The sequence below is a fragment of the Dryobates pubescens genome, chromosome 2, assembly GCF_014839835.1.
Source record: "Dryobates pubescens isolate bDryPub1 chromosome 2, bDryPub1.pri, whole genome shotgun sequence".
NCBI lineage: Eukaryota > Metazoa > Chordata > Aves > Piciformes > Picidae > Dryobates > Dryobates pubescens.
In genome coordinates this window covers 41,263,007-41,286,439 of record NC_071613.1, presented here as the reverse complement: position 1 = coordinate 41,286,439, position 23,433 = coordinate 41,263,007, and the positions used below count along the sequence as shown (strand labels likewise).

The following is a 23,433-nucleotide window of genomic DNA, read 5'->3' as shown; positions in this document are numbered from 1 at the left end:
CTTGTAGGAAACAAGGTCTTGTGCATTGGAAGTCCAGGAGAAGGGATGTAGGTTAAGCAAAGCTTTGGGGAGAGTTGAGATAGCTGAATTCTATGTTCTTTTCAGCCTGATAAGCTGGTAGTAAAAATAATTTTATAAATTATGTGTTTTGAGGAATGTTTCTTCACTGAGCTAACTGAAGTTGCAAGGCATCATTTCATCAGGGGCAAGCAATGTTGGCATTGCAAAGCATTAGGAATTGGAATATATGGTGTATTTTTTACATCCGTGACTGAGGTGGGAGGGAAATAAAGCGTATTATTTGTAAAAGAACTTTCCTAGGTTAGTGTTTTTAAGGTGAAATGAAATAAGTATGTGCTTTCAAATAAGTGCTTTCACAGTATTGTGCCATAGAAGTGTTCAAGGATATTTTTTACTGAATAGAATAATAATAGAATAAACCAGGTTGGAAGAGATCTTCAAGATCATCGCATCCAACCCATCAACCAATCCAACCCACCTAAATAACTAAACCATGGCACCAAGCACCCCATCAAGTCTCCTCCTGAACACCTCCAATGATGGTGACTCCACCACCTCCCCAGGCAGCCCATTCCAATGGGCAATCACTCTCTCTGTATAGAACTTCTTCCTAACATCCAACCTAAACCTCCCCTGGTACAGCCTGAGACTGTGTCCTGGTGCTGGCTGCCTGGGAGAAGAGACCAACATCTGCCTGTCCACAACCTCCTTTCAGGTAGTTGTAGAGAGCCAGAAGGTCACTCCTGAGTCTCCTCCTCTCCAGGCTAAGCAACCCCAGCTCCCTCAGCCTCTCCTCATAGAGCTTGTGTTCCAAACCCTTCACCAACTTTGTTGCCCTTCTCTGTACACGTTAGCAAGTCAACATCCTTCTTAAACTGAGGAGCCCAGAACTGGACACAGTACTCGAGGTGCAGCCTAACCAGTGCACTGTACCAGGGGCAGAATGACCTCCCTGCTCCTGCTGGCCACACTGTTCTTGATGCAGGCCAGGATGCCATTGGCCCTCTTGGCTGCCTGGGCACACTGCAGGCTCATGTCCAACCTACCATCAAACAGTACCCCAGGTCCCTCTCTGCCTGGCTGCTCTCCAGCCACTCTGACCCCAGCTTGTAGCACTGCATGGGGTTGTGGCCAATGTGCAGAACCCGGCACTTGGATGCCGTTGGCCTCTGCCCATCTGTCCAGCCTGTCAAGGTCCCTCTGCAGAGCCTCTCTACCCTCCAGCAGATCAACTCCTGCCCCAGCTTGGTGTCGTCAGCAAATTTACTGATGATGGACTCAATGTCCTCGTCCAGATCATCAGTGAAGATGTTAAAGAGCATGGGGCCCAGCACTGATCCCTGGGGCACACCACTAGTGACTGGCTGCCAGCTGGATGTGGCACCATTCACCACCGCTCTCTGGGCTCGGCCCTCCAGCCAGTTCCTAACCCAATGCAGTGTGCTCCCCTCCAAGCCAGGGGCTGACAGCTTGGCCAGGAGTTTGCTGTGGGGGACGGTGTCAAAGGCCTTGCTGAGGTCCAGGTAGACTACATCCACAGCCTGCCCCACATCCACCAGGCGGGTCACCTGATCATAGAAGGAGATCAAGTTGGTCAGGTAGGACCTGCCCTTCCTAAATCCATGCTGACTAAAAAAACATTAGCATGTTGGGTTTAGTAACTCAAGAACACCTTGAGTTTGAAGTTTTACACTACTTGTAAGTATATTTGGGAAAAGTTGCAATGCTTGATTAAAAAATTAAACAGTTGCTAAGTAGTCCTTTTTTCTTCACCACCCCCCCCCCCCCCCCCCCCCAACTACTTTACTGGGGTTATTCCAGTTTGTGCTTCCGGTTGTATTGCATAGGTGAATGGTGCCAAGTTTGAACTGCAGATGCCTTTAAACCTGGTACAACTTTTATAATTGTAAAGCAAATGACCTTTTTGCAAATAGAGCCTTCCTGTGAGGTTTTTTGTGAGTTCTGACTTCAGTTTTGGTGGTTTAGAAAACTGTTAGGTTCAAACTTCAATCATGGCTGAGTTGCTCAATTGTTCTGAAGATTGTAGGAAGTCTATGATATTCCTAGCCTGATACTTCAGAATAAGGGGGTGAAAGGAATTGAAAATGCTTCAGGCAGGATCAAAGTTTGGCTGCAGTGTCTTTGAAATTCTGCAGTCATTCTTCATCCATGAGAGAGTTTGCTCTTGTTAAATGATAATTCTGATAGGGCCATTAATTTTGTCTTCAAGTTGCAGGCAATTAATCAAGTAGGCAAGAAAAAAAATAGTTAAATTATTATTGTTTGCAAGCTTTAAGTCTCTTGGGTGCTAATACAATCAAAATGCTGACTCTCCTGTGTACTGACTCAGGCTTTCATCTCTTCCCATGTCTTGCCTGTGATTTCTGTGATGTATCTAGTTTCCTGGTCATCTTGCCAGGCTCTGGTCAACCCCAGTGCCTTGTGACCATCTTTTTCTACTATGCTGAATGCACCAGAAGCCAAACTGGGGCTGCATCCTTCACTTATGCTGAAGGGACTGTATGTTAGAGGCTGATGGAGTAATCCTGAGTTCAGAGAAATCATGCAGCACCTTCTAAAAGATCCCCATCTGCAGCCTCCTTCTGTAACTCACTGTATACCCTCCAATGAGGTCCTCTGTGAGCTGCTGTCTCCCTCCTTTCCCTGCATAAAAGACACAACGATTAAAAGAAAAGTTAACAATCAGTTTAAATGATTTTGGAGTAATTTATGAGACAGAATCAGGAGGAAGGTTGGCAGTTTGCAGCCTTAATTCAGAAACCTGCGTTCTCTTCTGGGTGCATAGCATCTCACCAAGGCTTTCTGTCCTTCCAGGTTTTCACAGGCAACAGCAACGCCGACAGTGTGGTACACCACAAATTTCTGCACTCTGTGAAAGCTCGCTTCTTGCGCTTCGTCCCTCTAAAGTGGAACAACGCTGGGCAGATAGGACTGAGAGTTGAGGTCTTCGGCTGCTCCTATAGTAAGTGGTTGCATCTTATGTGCTCTGAAAAAGCTTTTTGTGCTGTGAGAGGGGTCCAGCACAAGTTTTATGGGTTAAAATGCAATGTGAAATACATGGCCGTCATTAATTTGTTTTTCAGTAGTTGTTCTTGTCTTTCTGCTTGGAGATGTGCTGGCCTATCTAGCTCAGCTGCTGAAGCTTTCTGACTGCTGAACCCACCACAGAATGATTGGCTGCTTTTTGTGAGTGCAAAGCAGCGAGATGCAGCAAAATTTCCCACCCTGATGAAGGACACAAAGATGCCTGGAATGGGCTGTACAGCTATACTTAGGAACAATACTACCTTTTGCTTAAATAGTTAATTTCTGGTTTTAAAGCAAGTTAATTAGTTGTTGAGGGAAGTGCTGCAGACTGAGCGCTAGTACTGGTACTTCTATTTGAGGCTGATGACTTTATAGCCCCTGAGAGAACTAATCTGTTGATTTAACTGCTTTTGCATGAGTGTTTTGTTTGGCAGTCTTCTTCATAACACATGGTGATGATCCTCTAAGACATGGTCTGCAGCACTTTGTCACACAGTCTCTGAAACAGCCTATAAATACTGTTCCATGGGGTGTTTTGGCTAGCATACGCATTGGTGGACTGCCTATCACCATGAAAGAGGGCAAACGTAAAGACAAAGGACCAGCATCACTCCCTTGCACAAAACAAGTCTACAAATGAGGAGATACAATTCCAGTGTTTGTTTCTCAGGTGACTGTGAATCTATTTCTGAAATAGGTAAATGTGACTTGAGATACTGCTGGAGATGGGTGAGGTTTTTCTGGGGAGATTTCAGGCAATTAACAGCATTTTACCAGGAAGCTCAATATGATGTGGCACAGGTCACCATCAAGTGACACTTGTTCTTGTACATCTCCCCATTTAGCTTAGTTTCTCCTCTGCTCCTGACAGGTGCAGAAAAGGGGTTGTAAAGTAATAAGTGTAAAATCTCCTATTCAGGAGAATTCTCAACTTTATCTGAGCAGAATCCCGTTGATTAGAGCACCAGGATTTTTAGCGGTCTCATCACTAACCCTGGGCCTTAGGACTGATTCACGTGGTATCATGGGGAGATCCTTTTTGTAGTCTCTACAGATAGATCTGTAGGTCTGAAAGATCCATTCAGCTTTTTAAAAATGATGTCTCTCCACCTACACTGATGCTCAGGCACTGTGGACTATTACTCATTTAAGTACAGACTTGTAGCAGCCTACTCTGAATGGATATTTGGTAAGGCAAGGGACCTTTTCCAGCCCTAACAGTGGACATGGAAACGGAAACCTGTAAATGAAAGCCAACTGCCCTTGATGACATTATTCCAAAGCAAGTATCTAATCTGTTTTCAAAGAGCTGTCTTCTGTTAGCAATGAACGGACCTCTGCAGTGAAGAGTATAATCCAAACAGATGTGAAACACACAGAACTTGAAATAAAGGTTGAAACTTTTGTAGCTCAGTGTGTTTTGGTTCTAGTCCATGTGAAATACTGTACAGGCTCTACTTTCATGTCAGATTGTGGTTGTATCTTCTATCATATGAAAAAGACTTCAAAGGCACTTTCAGGCTCTTTCCTTGTGCTGATATCATCTGTCTTCATCTTTGTCCTGTAGCCTGCAGTTACAGGGAACAAAAACAGTTGTGCACAATTAAGGTAGGAGATTGAAAAAAAAGAAATAAAGGGATTCATAAAAGTTTTACAGAATGTTGAAATATTCATTTCAGTTTTATAAATTGTGCCATTCAAGTTTCTCTCTGGCAAATTACATATGCCAAGCAATATCTGTCTGCAAGTTTTGCTTAGATAGTTTCACAATCTTGGCTACGCCTAAGCCAGGCACTCCAGCACTCTACAAAAGATGTTTGATCATTTATAAAATGTCATCTTTACTGTTATACTGACAGAATATCTGCAGCAGATCTTGAGCTGGTGTACACCTACATAACTGCATTTTGTAATGTTTGACAGCACACAGACTCATCCACCATGTTCAATTCTCTCACAAGAAATATAGCCATCATTTGAAGAGTTTGAAAATAAAAATAAAAATCACTAGAGACAGGCTGTTGGACAAGCCAGGAAGGAAATTAATCTAGAAGGAGAATAAGTATCCCAAATGTGAATCATCTCTAAGAGATGACCCTTCACACAAGTGTCTGTCCGTGTATGAAAGAAGGGATGTAAGGCTGGGAGTAGGAACGACGTTCCTCCTTGTACCAAAGGCTTCAGCTCGTAAAAATTCATCTGAGAGCACCTAATTCCCATTTATGCCCTGTCTTCTTTAAGATGTTGGAATGACTTAAAGGCTTCTGTAGGTTAAAAAAAAAAAACCCAGAGTACTTGATCTTAAGTCCTCTGAAGCTGAAGAAAGGATTTCCACAGGCATTTGAACTTTGGATCTATTTCTGAGGTATAAGATAAAAAGAAAACATGTGCGTGGAGAACACATATGAACCAAATCCTACACAAAGGTGCATGTGTGACTGTGGGGCCATTTCAACCTCTTAACCTACTTGTATAGGCAGGATGAAATTCAGATGATGCTGGCCTGCTGGCTCTCCCTTTCATTTTCCAGGAAAACATTGCTCTGGAAGCAGAACACCTGATCTGAAACCAGTTGGTTTATAGTGATAGTGGGGCAGAAAACTGCAGTTTTCATTTACAAGCAAGCTGGAGATACTTTATGTGTGAGAGGCAACATTCATTGCTTGACTGAAACAAATGTCTGCAGACACTGATGGTGTAGGCCACCGGAATTTCATGTGCTGCTGCACATCTGCTGAAACCCTGGGACTACTGCCAAATATACAGTAATACACCCCAGGGTGTGGAAGATAGCCTGTGGTTCCTTGGGTGAACTCAGCTCACATCAGCTCCTTTTACCTTTGCATATTTGAGCAGAAGATGACAGCTGTAAGAGAAGTTTGCGGCTTTGCTGCTGCTTAAGCATTTTGTGATGCAGTTAGGTGAATGTGACAGTCTTGTGCCAGCACAAGGTTCTGACCTCTCATTTTTGGAGTATGAAGTCCTGTGCAGCATATTCTGCTGAAGAGGTCCCAGGAACACAACCTTGTGCTGACATTTGGCAAACAAAGCTTTTGATAACTGTTTAGTAGGGGACATGTGGAAGGCATCAGGTCTTGTAGGTCACCAAATGCTCTGCTAGGACACAGTAACAAAAAACAATGATGAATCCTGGTAGAGATTAGGTCCTATGTGCAGTGGTTGCCAAAGTGACTAACAATGTGATTGCACTATGCTGCTGAATGGCACTCACTGTTGTTTATTACTCCTGCTAAAAGTAATTTACTTCTATAAATTTATCCCCAAAACTGCACTGCCAAGCAAGACAGCTTGCTTGTTTGTTGTTGTTTTTTTTTCCTTCACCACTTTTTCTTGTCACCATCTAATTGGCTGCTAGTTGATGTTTCTTTAAAACATAAATCCACTTTTTAACAACAAAGCTGTTTCAGGCATGTGAGTGTGATTGACCCTGTCCTGCACAGATTGAAGTTCCTGTGCAAGAAACCACTCCAAGGCAGTCAAATCAGCTGGAATGCACAGATGACACATGCTAATTGTTGTTTACTTTCTTACACAGAAAGAATGCACCTAAATGAAAATTAATTACATTTATTTGAAAGCCTTGTCAAGATTTCATCTCACATCCTCAAAATAGGTACTGAAATATGAAAGAGATGGTCTTGATCTGAAAACATATGTTGACATTACCTGTTCAGAAAAGGATTTATAAGTTAAATGGAAATTTCCCTGCAGAGGTATGTGTAAGCCCTCACTGTCCCTTTGCAGCAGAAGCTCCAGCAGCAGTGTGATTGTAACAGATAACCAGAGCTGCAACGGAGGACATGTTCAGACAAATGACAAACCAATTGCTTTTGATGCTGGGGGCAGTGAAGGGGGAATATCTTTTATACTTGGGAAAAGTCTCGTTAGCTTAGTGCAGGAATAAAAATCTGCTGACACAATTGCTTCCATGGGATAAGATTTATAGCTGCATTGAAGATGCTGGTCATATTCTATAAACAGCCCAAAATGCATCAGCACAATCAGGTATACGTGCATTTAACAGGCTGGGAAACCACGGGAGAAACAATGACAAGGTGTGAGACAGGGTATCTTCTACCTTTGAGAGCTGAGTTCTTAATTTGCAAGTCAGGGTTCTGATTTCTCATCTTTTGCTGTCATTGCTTCAGGGAATATAATCTGATATTGTGCTTTTTCATTAAATTTATACATATGTATTATTTTTTTCTCTCCACCTTCCTCCATTCTCTCCTTTGTCTTCTTATGAAATAGAAAAGAATGCATTGTGGAGAACCACTTAATGTCTGATGGGCACTGATGAGTAGTGCTTGTAACCAGTTATGTTGGATAAATACTCAAATGATTGCTTACCAAGAGGTAGACATGGTTTTGTGATAGATCTGCATAGTAGAACTGTCACTTCTGAGGTCCTCATCCACATTCATCCCCTGTTTTCATGTCTGAGAAGGGTATGGAGATGGAAGTCAGACTGCTTCAGACTCACTCAAGCCAATAAAGCATGACTGGCCAGGAGAGACATCTGTTCAAACCAGGACCAGTCCTCTTTCCTGTAGGGAGTTAAAGCTTCTGTTCTTTGATGCAAGACAAGAAGTTCCTGTCTCAAATTGCAACAGTTCCTAGGCAGTGTTATTGTGTTTTGGAAAACTTGGCCAAGTGTTTACTTTTTCTCAAACCACTGTGAGAACTATTTCGTTAGAATAAATGTGTATCCTCTCCACTGCTGCTCCAGATTGTATTGCTGCACAAGTAAATGCCATCCATGCTCTCGCATTGCTCCCAGCCTGGCATCTCTTAGCATAGCTGGTCCCACAAGTTAAGCCCTATGGTCACATTCTTTGTGTTATGTTATATGTTATGTTGTGTTTATATGTTATTATATATGTTATATATTATATATTATGTTATTTTATATATTATATATGTTATATATTTATATGTTATATGTTATGTTGTGTATGGCTTTTTGTCTTTTTATGGTTTGGTTTGATTTTTTTTTTTGTTTGGTTTGGTTTTGGTGGGGTTTTTTTTTTCTATTTGTTTGAAGTGTTTATTTCTTGGGATTTTTTTTGTTTGTTTGGGGGTGTTTTGTTTTGTTGGTTTGTTGTTTATGTTTTTAATGGATTCTGGAAATCTAGCTTCAACTGCCTTTGTTTCCACCCTCTCCCAAGTCACTTTGCCATTTGGACCTATGTTGGGATAGGAAATTCAAATGGAATAATGTAACCAAAACCCCTGAGTTTTTGAGTTCTACTGTATTTCAGAAAAAACCCATGATGAAGTATTTCTACTTCATGGGAACCTTTTTGGTTGTTATCAGAAGCACATATGCATTTACAGTGGAGGTATTTGTTTGAATCGTTGTTCAGAGAGAAGGAACATGAAACAAGCATATTTTAGCTGATCTCACTTTTGATGACTTGTTGGTGAGGGCAGTGTAGAAAAGTACTGAGACTGAGTGAAGTCCTTGTTCAGGGAGCATAAGGAAACCAGCAGGCAGTGCAGAATGAAACCCATTTTTTGTGGTCCGGTTTCATTCATGAAGGTTTTCTAGGACTTACAACACTTCCTCTCCTTGCTCTCTTCCTGCAAGTGGATTATGGACATATATGGACTAAATAAACACCAAGCAAACAGTCAGATTTTCAGGAGTGATTGTATTAGGGTTCTGCTATGTCTTTTGAACAGGAAGCCAACAATTTATTGTCTTGCAAACTGTCACTAACAGCTTTTGGCTGCCAGTGTTAGCATTTATTTGACATATTCCCATTTCATTCAGGGCTGTTTATTGGCCAGTGTACTCACAAATGATAATTAGTGAAGCAGAACTTTTCAGAAAGAGGTTTTCCTTTGTGTTATACTCTGTAAATGCCAAATGTCTGTAAATTTCTCTTCAAGAAACTGTGTTATGCTGTGGCTTTGTGGAGAGTTAAGAAAAAAGGACTGAATTATGAATTCAGACTGTTCAAAGTCTTAAATCTTAAGAAGGAAAAAGGGCTACTATTATGGCAACACTGAATCATCTTTGAGAGCTAGAAGGAGTATCAACTGTAGCTGCAAAATGCACAGGAAATAAAAGACTGTATCTTCTTTATAAGCTATTTCTTAATTCCTTCCTGTGTTGAAATGAACTGATTTTCATTACAAACCTGCAGTTTACTTTAAAGAAATTGAAATATTAAATGTATCTAGGGGAAATTCATAGGATCTAAACTATAAATTAATTCCCTTTATAGAAACAGGATCACAGAATGTTATGGACTGGAAGGGACCTCAGAAGATCATTTAGTCCAACCCCACTCTGGCAGTCAAAGTGTCAACTGAGAAAAATCAGAATATCTGAAGGATATGTTTCTGAACACCTATTTCAGAAGTAAAAACCAGTAAAACCAGATGGCAGGAAAGCTTCTGTATTTATGATATTTCCTAAATTAGCAATTGTTCTATGTATGATGCTAAACAGCATGTGATAATTCTAATATCACAGATAAGAATTTAGTCTTAATTCATCCTGAAGTATTTTATCCCAGGATTCAATTTCTTTGCAGTTATAGTCACATTAAAAATAATCAGTTGCCTTCAGATTTGGAATGGAATCAGTTTTGGAGTGACATAATTTCTCATCAAATGTAAATTTTGAGTTCCTTTCAAGTTTATGTTCCAACAGACTTCTGTGCAAATGGTCATACTGACATGCAGAAGTTACTAAAGGTAGTTTTCATGGTAGCAAATCATTACCAGGCCATTGATTTTCTGAAATTGCTATAGTTCTTGATAGCAAACTAAGGCCCCATGCTCCAGTGCTGGACCCCATGCTCTTTAACATCTTTATTGATGATCTGGATGAGGGCATCGAGTCCATCGTCAGTAAATTTGCTGACGACACGAAGCTGGGGGCAGGTGTTGAGCCGCTGGAGGGTAGAGAGGCTTTGCAAAGGGATGTTGACAGGATGGACAGGTGGGCAGAGTCCAACGGCATGAGATTTAACACATCCAAGTGCCAGGTTCTGCACATTGGCCACAGCAACCCCATGCAGTGCTACAGGCTGGGGTCAGAGTAGCTGGAGAGCGGCCAGGCAGAAAGGGACCCTGGGGGTGCTGGTCGATCGTAGGCTGGACATGAGCCTGCAGTGTGCTCAGGCAGCCAAGAGGGCCAATGGCATCCTGGCCTGCATCAGGAACAGTGTGGCCAGCAGGAGCAGGGAGGTCATTCTGCGCCCTGTACGCTGCACTGGTTAGGCCGCACCTTATGTCCTCTGTCCAGTTCTGGGCCCCTCAGTTTAAGAAGGATGTTGACTTGCTGGAACGTGTCCAGGGAAGGGCAAAGAAGTTGGTGAGGGGATTTGGAACACAAGCCCTATGAGGAGAGGCTGAGGGAGCTGGGGTTGCTTAGCCTGGAGAGGAGGAGACTCAGGGGTGACCTTCTTGCTCTCTACAGCTACCTTAAGGGAGGCTGTAGACAGGTGGAGGTTTAGGCTGGAGGTTAGGAAGAAATTCTACACAGAGAGAGTGATTGCCCATTGGAATAGGCTGCCCGGGGAGGTGACGGAGTCGCCATCATTGGAGGTGTTCAGGAGGAGACTTGATGGGGTGCTTGGTTGCATGGTTTAGTTGATTAGATGTTGTTGGATGATAGGTTGGATGCGGTGATCTCTAAGGTCTTTTCCAACCTGGTTTATTCTATTCTATTCCTTAAAACCTGGTCCACTTTAAAAAATGGGGGGGGGGGGGGAAGAAAAAAAAAGAGGAAAAAACCCCACCTAACTCCTATGATTTCTGTTTCCAGAGAGAACAAATGAAACTACCATTAGTGCTAAAAATCCTAGGATTTTGAAGGCAGCTTAGATTACTTCAATCAGAGACTTATCAGAGACTTTGATCACAATGCAGTTGTTGACCTGAAATTTTTGATGTTTTTGATATATGGACCTCTCAGTTATTTTAAAAAAGAAATGGAAAACTTTGGATTATCATTAAAATGTGGTTAGCAGAGATTCTGCTCTTTTTTTTTTTTCAGGGATTGTGAAGGTATTTTTTGTCTATGTGAATGCATTCCAGTAGATATGCATCTCAGTAAACTCTTACTCAAATTCTGCATCATTTAATATTCTTAATCTTTATCATTTTTGCTAACAAAAAGAAATACCAGTTGCCAGATTTATTATTTACAATAGATGCTTTATCCATAATTTGTGCCAAGTTGGGGCTGAAATTTACATTATGTCAGTCACATGTTTGAATGCAGTATGTTAGCTGAAAATATTTACAGCTACCTGAAATGTTCTGATTATTTTACTTAAAAAAAATTAAAAGTTTATTAAAAATACATTTTGCTTAAGATGCCACTTTGTAAAACAGAGAGAGTGCTGCTGCTGCCAAAGGAAATATTAATTGCAATTGAAGTGTTAAAAGCTTGTTTCCCATCACAGTGATTGGGTTTTAGAGCCTGGCTGAAGGGGAAAATATGTTTCTAATAGGATTTTTGAAGGTGTATAATCAGTTTAGATACCTGTTTCCATGAAATCCCTTCAAGAGCTTTTTGAATTGGTATTTGGCTGGTCCTGCTAGTTTAGTCAATTTGCATGCAGAAACACAGCTGATAAATTCCATCACAAACAAGAAGCCAGTACACAGAGGCAAAGATGATGCACATTTGGATGCAAAGGTGGGTGCAGGCAAGGCCAACACACAGAAACAGCTCAACAGATGCCTGTGAAGCTACAGAAAAATAGAGAACTGAAGTGCTTAAAGTAGTGGATTACATCCTGGGCGTATATATGAGACAAATAGCAAATATGGTGAGGGGTGATCTGGAAATTTGAGCACAATGGAAGGCACCTGTTCTGTTCTAAAAAGGTGAACAAGAAAGCAGTCTTGCATGATTAGAAAGGGGAGAACAAATGAAGAGTAATTTTCTTGCAGTCTTCCCTTTCACTGGACAGAGGATTGGGGTTGGAAATGGGTAAAATGCTGTTGCCCAAATGTCATGTATGTCCTGTGTATGTATGCTTCTCGAATATCTGGTTTCAACTGATATTTGAAAAGATCCTGAAAACACAGAGCTCCTCTCCTAATGTTGTCTCTCCTCTTCACTTTGTCACCCTCTTTCTCTCAGAGTCAGATATTGCAGACTTCGATGGCAGAAGTTCACTCCTCTACAGGTTTAATCAGAAGCTTATGAGCACGTTCAAAGATGTAGTTTCTTTGAAGTTCAAGAGCATGCAGGGGGACGGAGTCTTATTCCATGGAGAAGGACAGCGTGGAGACTACATTACCTTGGAACTACAGAAAGGGAAGCTCTCCTTGCACATCAACCTGGGTAAGGGTAATTAGGATTGTTGGTTCACATGTTACTGTAACAAGGAGTGTCTTCCTTTGCTTTTATAAATATTTATATTGGACAGCATCTACATCTAGAAACTTCAGCTGAGATCCCCAAAGTATGTTGAGTGCCTCAGACAGCTCACAGCTAAATACTGGTTAGAGAAGGTGCAAGGAGAAACAAAAGAGAATAGGCATGACTGATTTCATGCAGTAGCTGATAGCTTTAGCCAAGAAGAGACCTTGGCTCATCTAACTAGTGCTGACTAAGGTTGAGCAGCTCAATGCCTAATTTTGAAGCTTTGACCTTTGCTTGATGATGTTTCCAAGTAGTGAATTTGGAAAAAGAAAAAAAAAAAAAAGTTCTGTTTCTTTGTTTTTCCTCCTTCCTTCTTTTTAATTTTTATTGGGTCTTTTTAAGAATAATATTCCCAGGAAGTTGGATTTGGAGTGAAAACCCCTTAGTTTTGGTTTCTGTTTTGCTTTTCCCATTCTGTGATCGGAACTGAGCTGAAAATACGTCATTTAAATTAAAGCATCCTGGTCATTACATTGTGCACTGTGGCATTGCTTTGCTTCTGGAGGTGGTTTCAATTGAAAAATTAATATCTGGCCTTCACATCACTGTGTGATCATGTTGGATCAAAGGAACAGATGAAAGCCTGGCTTTAATTTCTTTCTGTAGAAGGACGCTTGCATTTTCCTGCTGAATACACTAAAGCACTTTGATAATGGCAGGAACTGCGTTAGCAGGAGTGACTATACCTCCTCTCCAAGGCTGATTACAAAATCTTCATTAGCTTCTTCTGTGGGTGACCTGTGGTACTGGACTCAGCAGTTTCTGTTGACTCAATTTCTCACGCTGAAGGGTTTGAGTTGGGCAGAAGTATTCATGCCTGCAGTGCTGTACTTCATTCAGCACAGAAGCTGCACTTACCCTGTTTGGGTACTGAACTTGGTCTGAAAGTCTCATTGGCTTATCAAGGTGGAAAGCTGAAACAAAGCTCCCTCTGTTAAACATGAGGGTGTGGGGAAAGGGGGGGAGTGAATTAAGGTCCAAGTTTTCTCACCACCGCTCTCAGTCTTAATAACAGTGATGAATAAAGTGATGTGAGTCATTGGCATTTCTTGTACATGCTGCCTAGACTGCCAAGGCTGATTGTAATACAAATGAGAGATCAAACATCTAGTAACATACAGGGAGAGATCTCAGACTATCAATTCCGGGACACTGTAAGAAGTTTGTCTGGAGCAGATAATGCAGGTAACAGTGCAGTGTCTCATTCCCCTGTTCACAACTGTCTTACCAGACAGTTTTGGAGCACGTGTTCTCTTTGTTCCACTGGAACACAACAAAAGGACACACACTCCTTTTAAATGAGAGACTCTGGAGTGTTTAGACCTATAGCCAGGTGGAAAACAGAATAATTCTTGAAATCACCAGGGTTAGGGCCTAAATACTTTTATAACTCTTGATCTAAGCTTTTGGACATTTAGGCCAGGTTTAAGAATCTCAGCTGAACAAACCACCTGTGTCCATGTTGCTTCACTGACATGTGGCTTTTTTTCTCTGAAACTGAAGTGTCAGAAGTCATCATTTAATGTGAATAGACAGGAGAATTTGGTGCAGCCTGAATAGAGTTCTTTAAAGACCAGGGCTTTGAATGCATAACAGAACCAAGGGCACACACAGGGTGGTGAACTCCTGTGTGCTGTGATGTGTGGGTGCACCACTGGGAAAATCTCCTGATTTATTTCAAGGATTTCAGGGGAAAAATATGTGTGTATGTGCATGTGCATATACACACATACATGAGCAAGGGGGCCAAGGAATCTAAGGCAAGTTTTGACAAGGGTCTGTTTCTGATGAGCATCTAGTTTGCATCTAGGAGCATTGCTCTGTGCTCCCCTTGAGTCCCCATGCTTGAGCAAAGGGCCTGGAGGTAACTCATGTCTTCTGCCTGTCTCTGCCTATCCAGGGGACTCCAACTTGCATTTCAGTAACAGCCACACATCTGTCACCCTGGGCAGCCTCTTGGATGACCAACACTGGCACTCGGTTCTCATAGAGCGTTTCAACAAGCAAGTGAACTTCACGGTGGACAAGTACACCCAGCACTTCCGAACGAAGGGTGATTCAGATCATTTGGATATTGATTATGAGGTGTGTGAAGCCCTTTAAGTTATAACCTAGGAGATAAGGCTGAATTGATAGGAAATTAATGTGATGGAAAACAGCCACCCTATAAGCTGTTTTTTTTGTCATCAGAGATCTTTTCTTTATTCAGTATTTAATTTCCACAGACCACCTTTCATACTTACCAAACATAGACTCTGTGCAATTCTATATACAACAGTCTGAGAAAAACACCAGTGTCTAGGCAAATACACACTGGATTATGCTTAGACTCCCAAGTACAGCAGGCTTTGAGCCAAACTAAAAGGAATAATCTAGGTTCTAGTAAAATCTTCAGGGAGTAACTATACTTATCTGTAAAGAGAGGTGCAGCAGCATTATCTCCAGTATGATTTTAATGGGATCATTATGCAGCATCTCTGGATCATATTGACACGACCATGGGGATATCAGCTGTGAGTTGTGCCTCTATCAAGCCACCCGTTCCTCAAATTACAGCTCTCCATGTAGAGATGATCAGATAAAGACTATTGTTTTCCCATTAGGAATGGAAGACTCTGAGTATGGCTGTCGAGACAACTAGTTCTGACCCAAGTTCTTTCACATCTGGGGTAGTGATGCTTTAGGGAGACTGAGCAGAGGAAACATCCTGCCTGCCCTCAGAACCTAAAGTTGGTGTGCTTCCCTGTGACGAGGCCAAGGTGTGCCAGAGCACGGTTTGTATCACTCCAGCAGTTTAGTGCTCATGGCTTGTAGCAGTTAAAAAAATACCTTTTAAAACCTGTTATATCATCATATGTCCATGCAAGACAGCTCCTTAGCTGTTCCCCGCATCAATGCACACCTGTGTGCAAATTATCCATGTTCATTTTTATTACCACTTGTCTACTAAGTCTTGCTGGCTCACAAGGCACAGGGTCATGCTTGCACAGTCAGAGCCATCACTCTGTCTGGATGCACTGAGCTGGCATGGTTCATTGCTTAAGAGACCACAAGTTTCCCCTCTGCACTTTGGATTCATTTTTCTGGAAAGGATCAATTCTTAGAGCACCCAAGGGACAAAAGCAGGTGACTCAGCAGTGGCGGGTACTTGTTCTCTGCTCTTCTCTTGTTCCAGCTGAAATTCCCTTCTTTGCATTCCTCAAAGCAAGGTGGAGAGAGTGGTACCAGTCTCCTAGCACTGCTGTTCTAAATCACAAGCACATTTAGTAGAGACAGCACATTTGAGCAGCAAGATTCCAAAACAGCTTCAGGCTCAACTAGCAAGGGCCAAAGGTGTAACTACTTTTAAGATGGGATTGAGAAAAGCCAAGTGGTTGAGTCATCAGCTTTCCTAATTTCAGAGTAATAAAATTGCTTGCTTCCTGCTATAAGATTGATGCAAATTAGGGAAAGCTCAGGCTCCAATGTATTCTGCAGAACATTTTTCCAGACGTCCCAGACAGGGAGCATGCTGGAGATCTTCAGCTAGTGTAAATCAGCATCACCACTGACCTCTGTGGCACTCCATCCTGCTTTTGCACATAATATGTTTTTGTTCTACTTGCACTGAGCAATCTTTCAGTAAAAACATTACAGCAATCTAGTCTACTGAAAGTTTATCTCAGCAGACTTTGGGAATTAAATGCCTTACCGAGGGTAATAAGACCATTAATTTGGTAATTAAAATTATTACCAATCACAAAGGAAACTGTTTTCTTAATAATGCAGTGCTATAATTGATATTGATTATTATTCTGTTTTGAAACCCAGGACAGAGTGCCTAAAAGGGAGCCTTACAAATAGAACAGGAAAGAAGGAAATTGGTGTTGTAAGGAAGAACTAATGATTCTCCCTGGAAAAAAACCCAAACATTACTACCACATAAGCCCTCATGACAGTAACAAACTTGCAAGTAATGTAAAGTAGCAGACTATTCATTCTTTATTTCTCTGAAGTGATCAATTAATACATCTGAGGTGCAAGTTCATTAAGGACTTCTTTTCAAAGAATTGCTTTCAAGGTTATCCAGGGAGGTTTAATTTGGGTATGTATCCCAGCTTGCTAGGTGGAGTGGGAGGAAACATAATCCCCAAATTTCCCTTTATTTTTGTAATAATGAGCTGAGGCAAGCTGTTAAGAGTCATGACAAGAGTTCAGAGTTAGAATAAGGCTGACCAGCTTCCAGCAGCCATCAGTGTTGGCAGCACTGCAGAGCAATGTGCGCCCTTGCTGCAATGGATGCAGCAGGATGCAACAGAGCTCCTGATGCACTGAAACCACTGTCACATGTGGTAGCTGCAGGATTCCCACCTGCATTATGCCACTCACAATGCTGATGGCTGTGATGGGGAAAGTGAATAAAACCTCAGCAGTACTACCAGTAAGACTTTGTGAAAATAGGCGAATGGAGCTAATTAGAAATTACCTGTGTCAGCTGGAAAATGAAAATAGGACCACTAGAAATTTTGTTGTGGGGGTTGGTTGTGGGCTTTTTTGTGTGTATGTGCATTTGTTTTGTTTTGGGGGGGGTTGTTTGTTTGTTTGTTTTCTTATGAATCCAGGGTATGTGGGCTCCAAGTATTTTAGAAGCTTTATATCCTTAGGCTCTTTCTTCTTGGAGGGATTTCAGCCCTCCAGTTAAGTGATGAGTTGCAACTTGCACAATACTAACATCTTCCAGTACATAGACAACAGTAGAGAAGAAGCTTTGTTTAAATGTGTATCCTGCACACATTGTCTCTGTTATGATGCTCAGCCCCAAATATCACGTGCCAGTATTGTAAAGACCAAACCACAGCAAAATTCAGGGAAAATGACTGCAAGTGCAGTGTGTGTAATACTATCCTCCACTGGCTGAAACCTGAACTGTCCAGATACATGCTGTGGGCTGGAAGAGTGTATTCCCCATTGCATAGTGGTTCCTGGTTGCTGTGGTCTGCTGATAGGTGGCAGCCCCCAGGCCAGTGGAGGCTGTGGACTGGAGACCATTTGAGCATTACCTTTTACATTGGAGGACTGGTGGCACTAGGCTAGTGATCTGATCTGTTGGGGCACTTAAGAGCTGTTTCCTGATTGGTAAGCTGGCTGCAGCAGCAGCATCTCTCCAACAGCTGTAATGCCGCGCAGCCTCTGATTCCCATGTTGGGTAACCAGGCCCTGCTGCGTGCTCTGAGATGATGCTGTCAATTTGGCTTGATTCTTAGATCCCATCTGGTTGCATGGAGTAAGACTCTGTCCTCTTGATTTTGGGGTGGTAATTAAATACCACTTTTTTTTCTTTTTTCTTTTTTTTTTTTTCAAAAGCTTAGTTTCGGAGGGATTCCTGTCCCAGGGAAACCAGGAACCTTTCAGAGGAAAAATTTCCACGGGTGCATCGAGAACCTTTATTACAACGGAGTCAATATCATTGACCTAGCGAAAAGGCGCAAACCTCAGATCTATACTGTGGTAAGAGACAATAACATATCCTTTCCTTCTTTGCTTCTATGCTGTTGGTGCTGCCAGTGGCACTGAATGAACAGAGATCAGTTTTAGTTAGCCTGCAGGCATAATTAGCTTGTTAAAAATAGGCTGAGGCTGTGTGGAAATTAATACACTTGTCCAACTTTCCAGGTATAGTAGAATTTGTTTGGAGAAACTTTGTAGTTCATTTTCCAAGATTAAAATGTGTCTTTTTGATGGCAGGATAAAAGTCATACAGACCTTCTTTTTTTCATGGTTAAGTAGGATTTTATTTTCTGAAACATTGTCCATCCCCATTGCAGCAAAAATGTTATTTTGCTATTTGAGTTTGTCTTACAGAAGAGAAGAAGAAATGTTTCTTTTATTATGCAAAATACTTACTTGCGTGCTGCCCGTTACATTCAGTATATTGGTGGTTCTGAAAGCCATTGACCTGGTATGAGTATCACTGAATGTGAGATGGTAGAGGTAAAACAAAAGGAATTACAGCCTTACCCAGCCAGCAAACAGGAAATATAAACATGACTTCATACCTAATCATGTCCGCAGTTACAGATACATTTAAACACATTGTAAGCAAACTAAAGAACGTTTTATTTCATAAGAACAAGGGGCAGTACACTCCCATGCAGCCTTGACAAACTGTAAATTATTCAGCTTTTTATTTAGCTTGTGCCTCACTCCTGCACCATGCTTTGAATTATGCCTTTTGGTTGATGCTATGTCTTTGGAGAATGTGGAAGTGAAACTGCCTCTTGCTCTCCTGGCATCTTCCAGTTTGTAGTAAGGGGAGAATCATATAATCACCTAAAGATTATCTAGTTCCAACCCTACCCCCCTACTAGACCAAGTTGCTCAAAGCCTCACACAGCCTGGTCTTAAACAACACGTATAAACAGACTGTAGCTACAACAAAGTAAGGCAGAAGACCACAAGAAGTCCTTTGTTTCCTCACTTTCCCTGCCTAGGCTGAGGCTGAATGCACAAGGAAATGAAAAATGGAAAAGTGATGGGTAAGACATCCTGTGTTGTGTTGTTGGCTGTCAAGAACTGCCTGCAGGATGCTCTCCAAGCTTGGGACTGAGGGACTTTGTTTTAATAACCTAAAGTTTGATTGTTCTGACTCAGGACTCTGAGGCACAAATCTTATGAACAGTGTTAAATTGCTCTACCACTCAGCTTACTTTCTAAGGGGATCAAAGAGCCCAGGTTCACTTCTTAGGTCATTAAACAGCTGGTTGTTTTGCCTTCCTAAAAGAGAAAAGTAATGTCTGGGTATAGCATGGCCCCAAGCAATGATACTCACAGTACTTGATTCAGCCAATGATAGATCAAAGGTCTAGGAATTCTGCTCATTTCATCAATATAAGGTACTGTGGATGTGTCCCTATCTTTCAGTTTCTCTCAAGAAGTGATGATTTTAATGCAATAGTTTTCAAAGGCTGGCTGCTGTACTGGATTTTGCAAGATTTATGAGCTGCTATGTGCTATGTCTGTGACACATTTTTATCCAAAGTGCATGGAAAGGTTGCCACACTCTCAGTGCCTCCTAATCTTAGACTAACATCCTTCTATAGGAAAGAGCCCCTGTAAATCTGTTGTTTTCCAACATCCTTTCCATTACAGCCATTTACCTCCTCTAGTAGCTCTCAGGTATTTCCAGCTTTCACTGGCTGATGTCCCTCCTCCATATTGCTGCTCTTCCCAGTGAGGATGTGGGGTGGAACAATGAGACAATTAAATATAGCATCTTTTCATGACCTATGAACTTCTTCAGCTAGACATGTTCTTATTTTGGCATCACTCCTTAGCAATTTACTTACTCAAATTAAAATAAGTTGTTCTTGCTGAATGTAGTCTTTTGCCTGCCAGACTTCCTCTGCACTACATGTTTTTACTCAAAGTTCATTGAGGATTTTAAGCAACAATCCATACCCCAGGGAGCTGCAAGCATCTCTGCTTCACATCTTTGTAGTCACTAGGGTTGTCTGGAGTGGAAATGTAGTGAAAGCAACAGCAAAGAAGAATAATTAAATATAGCAGGGCTTGAATCACTGCTTCCAACAATGTATTGTGCAGCTGTATTCACTCACCCCTGGCTGGAGATCACCAGAGACGGTTCTGCATTTTTAGTCCCCAAACACCTTTGTCTTGTAACAAAAGATCTTTGAGGATGGGCTGTCTGATTTTGGATTAGAAAGCCGTTACTGTCCAGAGACACAGATTTTGACATCAGAAGGGAGGCTGATTTCAATACGTAATCTCTGCTTCATTCTCTGTGCCTCTGTGAATGCTGACAGAGTCAATAAGGTAAACTTGTGGGTTTCCATACCCATCAGCATTGGGGTTTTTTAACATTGAAATCTTTCACACAAGAAGGAGAATGATACATCAGCTTTGAAGGTATAGATTTCCTCTTACTTATCCATATAAATAATGTTTCCAAGTCAGGTGTATTTAAAGTCAGAGGAAGAAACTACAGATTATCAATAACAGAGTACTATACCATGTATTGTACTCTCAGGTGGTGGCTATGATTATCATTCCCCCTATTCTTTTCTGTAACTCATTTGGAATTGTCAGACTTGCAATAAATCCCCTTGAGAAAACATCTCAAGATAACAAGGCAGCCTGTCTCTTTGAACTGCATCTTGCCTTCAGAATTCCATTTTTGTATTGCCTGATACTTAACCTCTCTATCTGGTAGCCATATCTATTTGGACAGACTATCTATCTTTTCTCTGGGGTTTCTTCTGTCCCTGATGGTATGTTGGTTTTTTTTTTCTGTTGTGTTGTTATGGGTATTTTGGTTTGTGTTTTTTGGTTTTTGTTTGTGGTTGGTTTGTTTCAGTTTTGGTTTGTTTTTTTTTGTTTGGGTTTTGGGGTTTTTTGGGGGTTTTGTGTTTTTTTTCCTCTAGGTCATTGAGAGTGCAGAAATTACAGAGAATCTTTTATTTTCTCTCTGAAGCAATTACTGGTTTTAATTGCAAGACTTTGTGAGAAGCCAAATTTCTATAGTTACTACTTTCATAGTTGTGTGGCTGGATCCTTGTGAAACCTCAGAAAATGCTTTAAAATAATAATCTAAAGATATGCCTTATTTATTAACTTCTTATCACAATAGAAATACAGACTTCCCACTATAAGAAATCATAAATCAGTTACTCATGCTTCTTGGGCAAGTTGTTAGGTGCAGGAAAATACACTTGTAGGGGTCTCATTTACAAGAAGCAAAAGGGGAATTGTTCTTCACAGAAAGACATTTGACTTGTTGTTATCTGGAATAAGTGCTTGTGGAAGGACTTTGTGCTTGTGGAGGATGTATGTAGATGCAGAAGGGGATGATAAAATTCTAGGAAGAGAAGTCCATTAAGAATTGCTTAATACACCTGGAAGTAGTTAGAGAAAAATATCTATAGCATCCTGAAAATAGCTATAGTATCCTGGCCATCAGTAGTTACCCACTGCTAGATGCAGTTTGCACCTTTAGAAATTGCTCTACTGTGACTTGTGGCCAGGGTGTTAAGTCATTTTTGTATGTCACTGGTTTGTGATGCCAAAATAAGAACATGTCTAGCTGAAGAAATTCATAGGTCATGAAAGGATGCTATATTTAATTGTCTCATTGTTCCACCCCACATCCTCACTGAAATAGAGGAAAACCTTATCTGCTTTTCTGTTATCTTTGAGTGATAGGAATTGGAGTTGTATTTTTATTTAGCAGAGAAAACCCTGCACTGACTTGAAAGGAGTGCAGGGTATTTGTAAGGCAGAAGTTGTCAGCCCTCAGATATGTTTGAATTTCTACATTTGCCTGCCATGTTGAATCTGGGAGTGACAACCCAGCACAGCAAGGGATGTGGTGACATGTAAATGCATCAGTGTAGTGCCTCAGGGAAATAACCAATTGCCAGCATCAAAGAGCAAGAAAAGATAACTGGTGACAGGAGAATGTAAACTAATAATTCATTCCCTTTATAGAGAATCCAAACATACTATTTTATTAAGCTGATTTGAGATACCTTCCTTTTGAGAAGAATTTACTTCTCTACACATCTCGTTCTACCAAAGTACTATTGCAAGTGTTGTTCTATCTGTGAATATCAGGCTGGTGATTTGTGAAGACCCCTGCTAGGGTTTTTTAAACAAAATGAATTAAATGATGTTTTGTTTTTTTTTTTAATTATTATTTTTTACTCTTTATGCATTTTGCACTTCAGTCAAACTATAGTAAACGTAAATAAAAAGCATTGGAAGTGTTTTGTGACATTTTCCACAGCTTCCCACGGGACTAAGTTGAATATATTTTAAAAAAAATAAAAATTAATCAAAATTGCATGCAATTATTTGATGGAAGCATAAGTCACACACACACAGGTGAATTCAGATTGCAGAAATATTTGGTTCTTGCTAGAATGGCTTTTTATGGTTTCTTCTATCTTTCTGTCTACTCTCTGGGTTTTCAGATGAGTCCCCTTCACATCCTACCTGAAGTATGGAATAGTAAGAAAGTGTATAAAAATAGCATTCACTTTGAGGTCTCATTTCATGAGGTCACTGAGCAATGTAATAGAAGGTTTGAAAGAAATTAAGTGTGGCTCCTGGTCAAGGTCTTGAAATTAAGTCTGTTTAATTGACAATTTACTCATTGATTTCAGTTGTCTTTGCCTTTCGGTCTGTAAATATTGAATCCCATAGGTAGCTACAATAATTAACTCTCCTTCTCATGATATCAAAGTTTCTTTGTGTTAGAATTTTGGTAGATGCAATGGCCACAAGTCAAGCCATTATTCTGGGGAGAAAACCCACATTTTTTGGTAAGACTGGTGACATGCAGGAATAAATGACACATTTTTCAGTAAACAAGGCCTCTTAGAGAATCATCAGCCTTCAGCAAATTGCAGGTTAGAAATAAATGTTCAGAATTTAATTTACTATGTTATCTGGATAGTGAAATTGAGTGAACAGGGTAGTTAGTACCTGCTGAGCAGAGAAGGATGTTTTAAGGCAGAAGGTGATAAGGCTGTTAGTGCCTGTAGAAGAGAGAGAGGTGGCTAATTGTTTTTATATGAGTTAGCAAAGGATAAGGAAAATGGAGGAGAAGGTAGTTTGCTGTAAAGCCAAGGCTTAAATGCCTTTTTCAGAAGGTCTTATTCCAGTTGCTAAGACCTTGGGAACTGCCTGATACTTGGATGCTTGGCATAACAGAGAGGGGCAAGCTGACCCCATTACAGTCAAGAGCCTGGAGTATGTGCAGTTCATACGAACCATTTAGGCTGGTGCTGAGCCATGATCAGAATTTAAAAGAGGAAAATTTAATAAAATAAAATAATACATTAAAAAAGAGAAAAACCAACACTCTTAGGAATTGCTTTCTGTGTACTTTTCCTGTTTTGAGGTGGATGTGACTCTGTTTTTCATGATATTTATAAAAATTTAACAAA

The 23,433-nt window shown here is 40.9% G+C and overlaps 1 protein-coding gene across 1 annotated transcript in view; it reads left to right on the top strand.

Annotated features, from left to right (window-relative positions):
• CNTNAP5 (contactin associated protein family member 5) overlaps positions 1 to 23,433 on the top strand; it is a 303,945-nt gene that overhangs the window by 131,471 nt on the left and 149,041 nt on the right. Inside the window, exons 4-7 of the mRNA XM_054176017.1 lie at positions 2,857 to 3,004; positions 12,203 to 12,406; positions 14,388 to 14,572; positions 17,831 to 17,974. Coding sequence (XP_054031992.1) covers positions 2,857 to 3,004; positions 12,203 to 12,406; positions 14,388 to 14,572; positions 17,831 to 17,974 — 681 coding nt within the window. The remainder of the gene's footprint in view (positions 1 to 2,856; positions 3,005 to 12,202; positions 12,407 to 14,387; positions 14,573 to 17,830; positions 17,975 to 23,433) is intronic.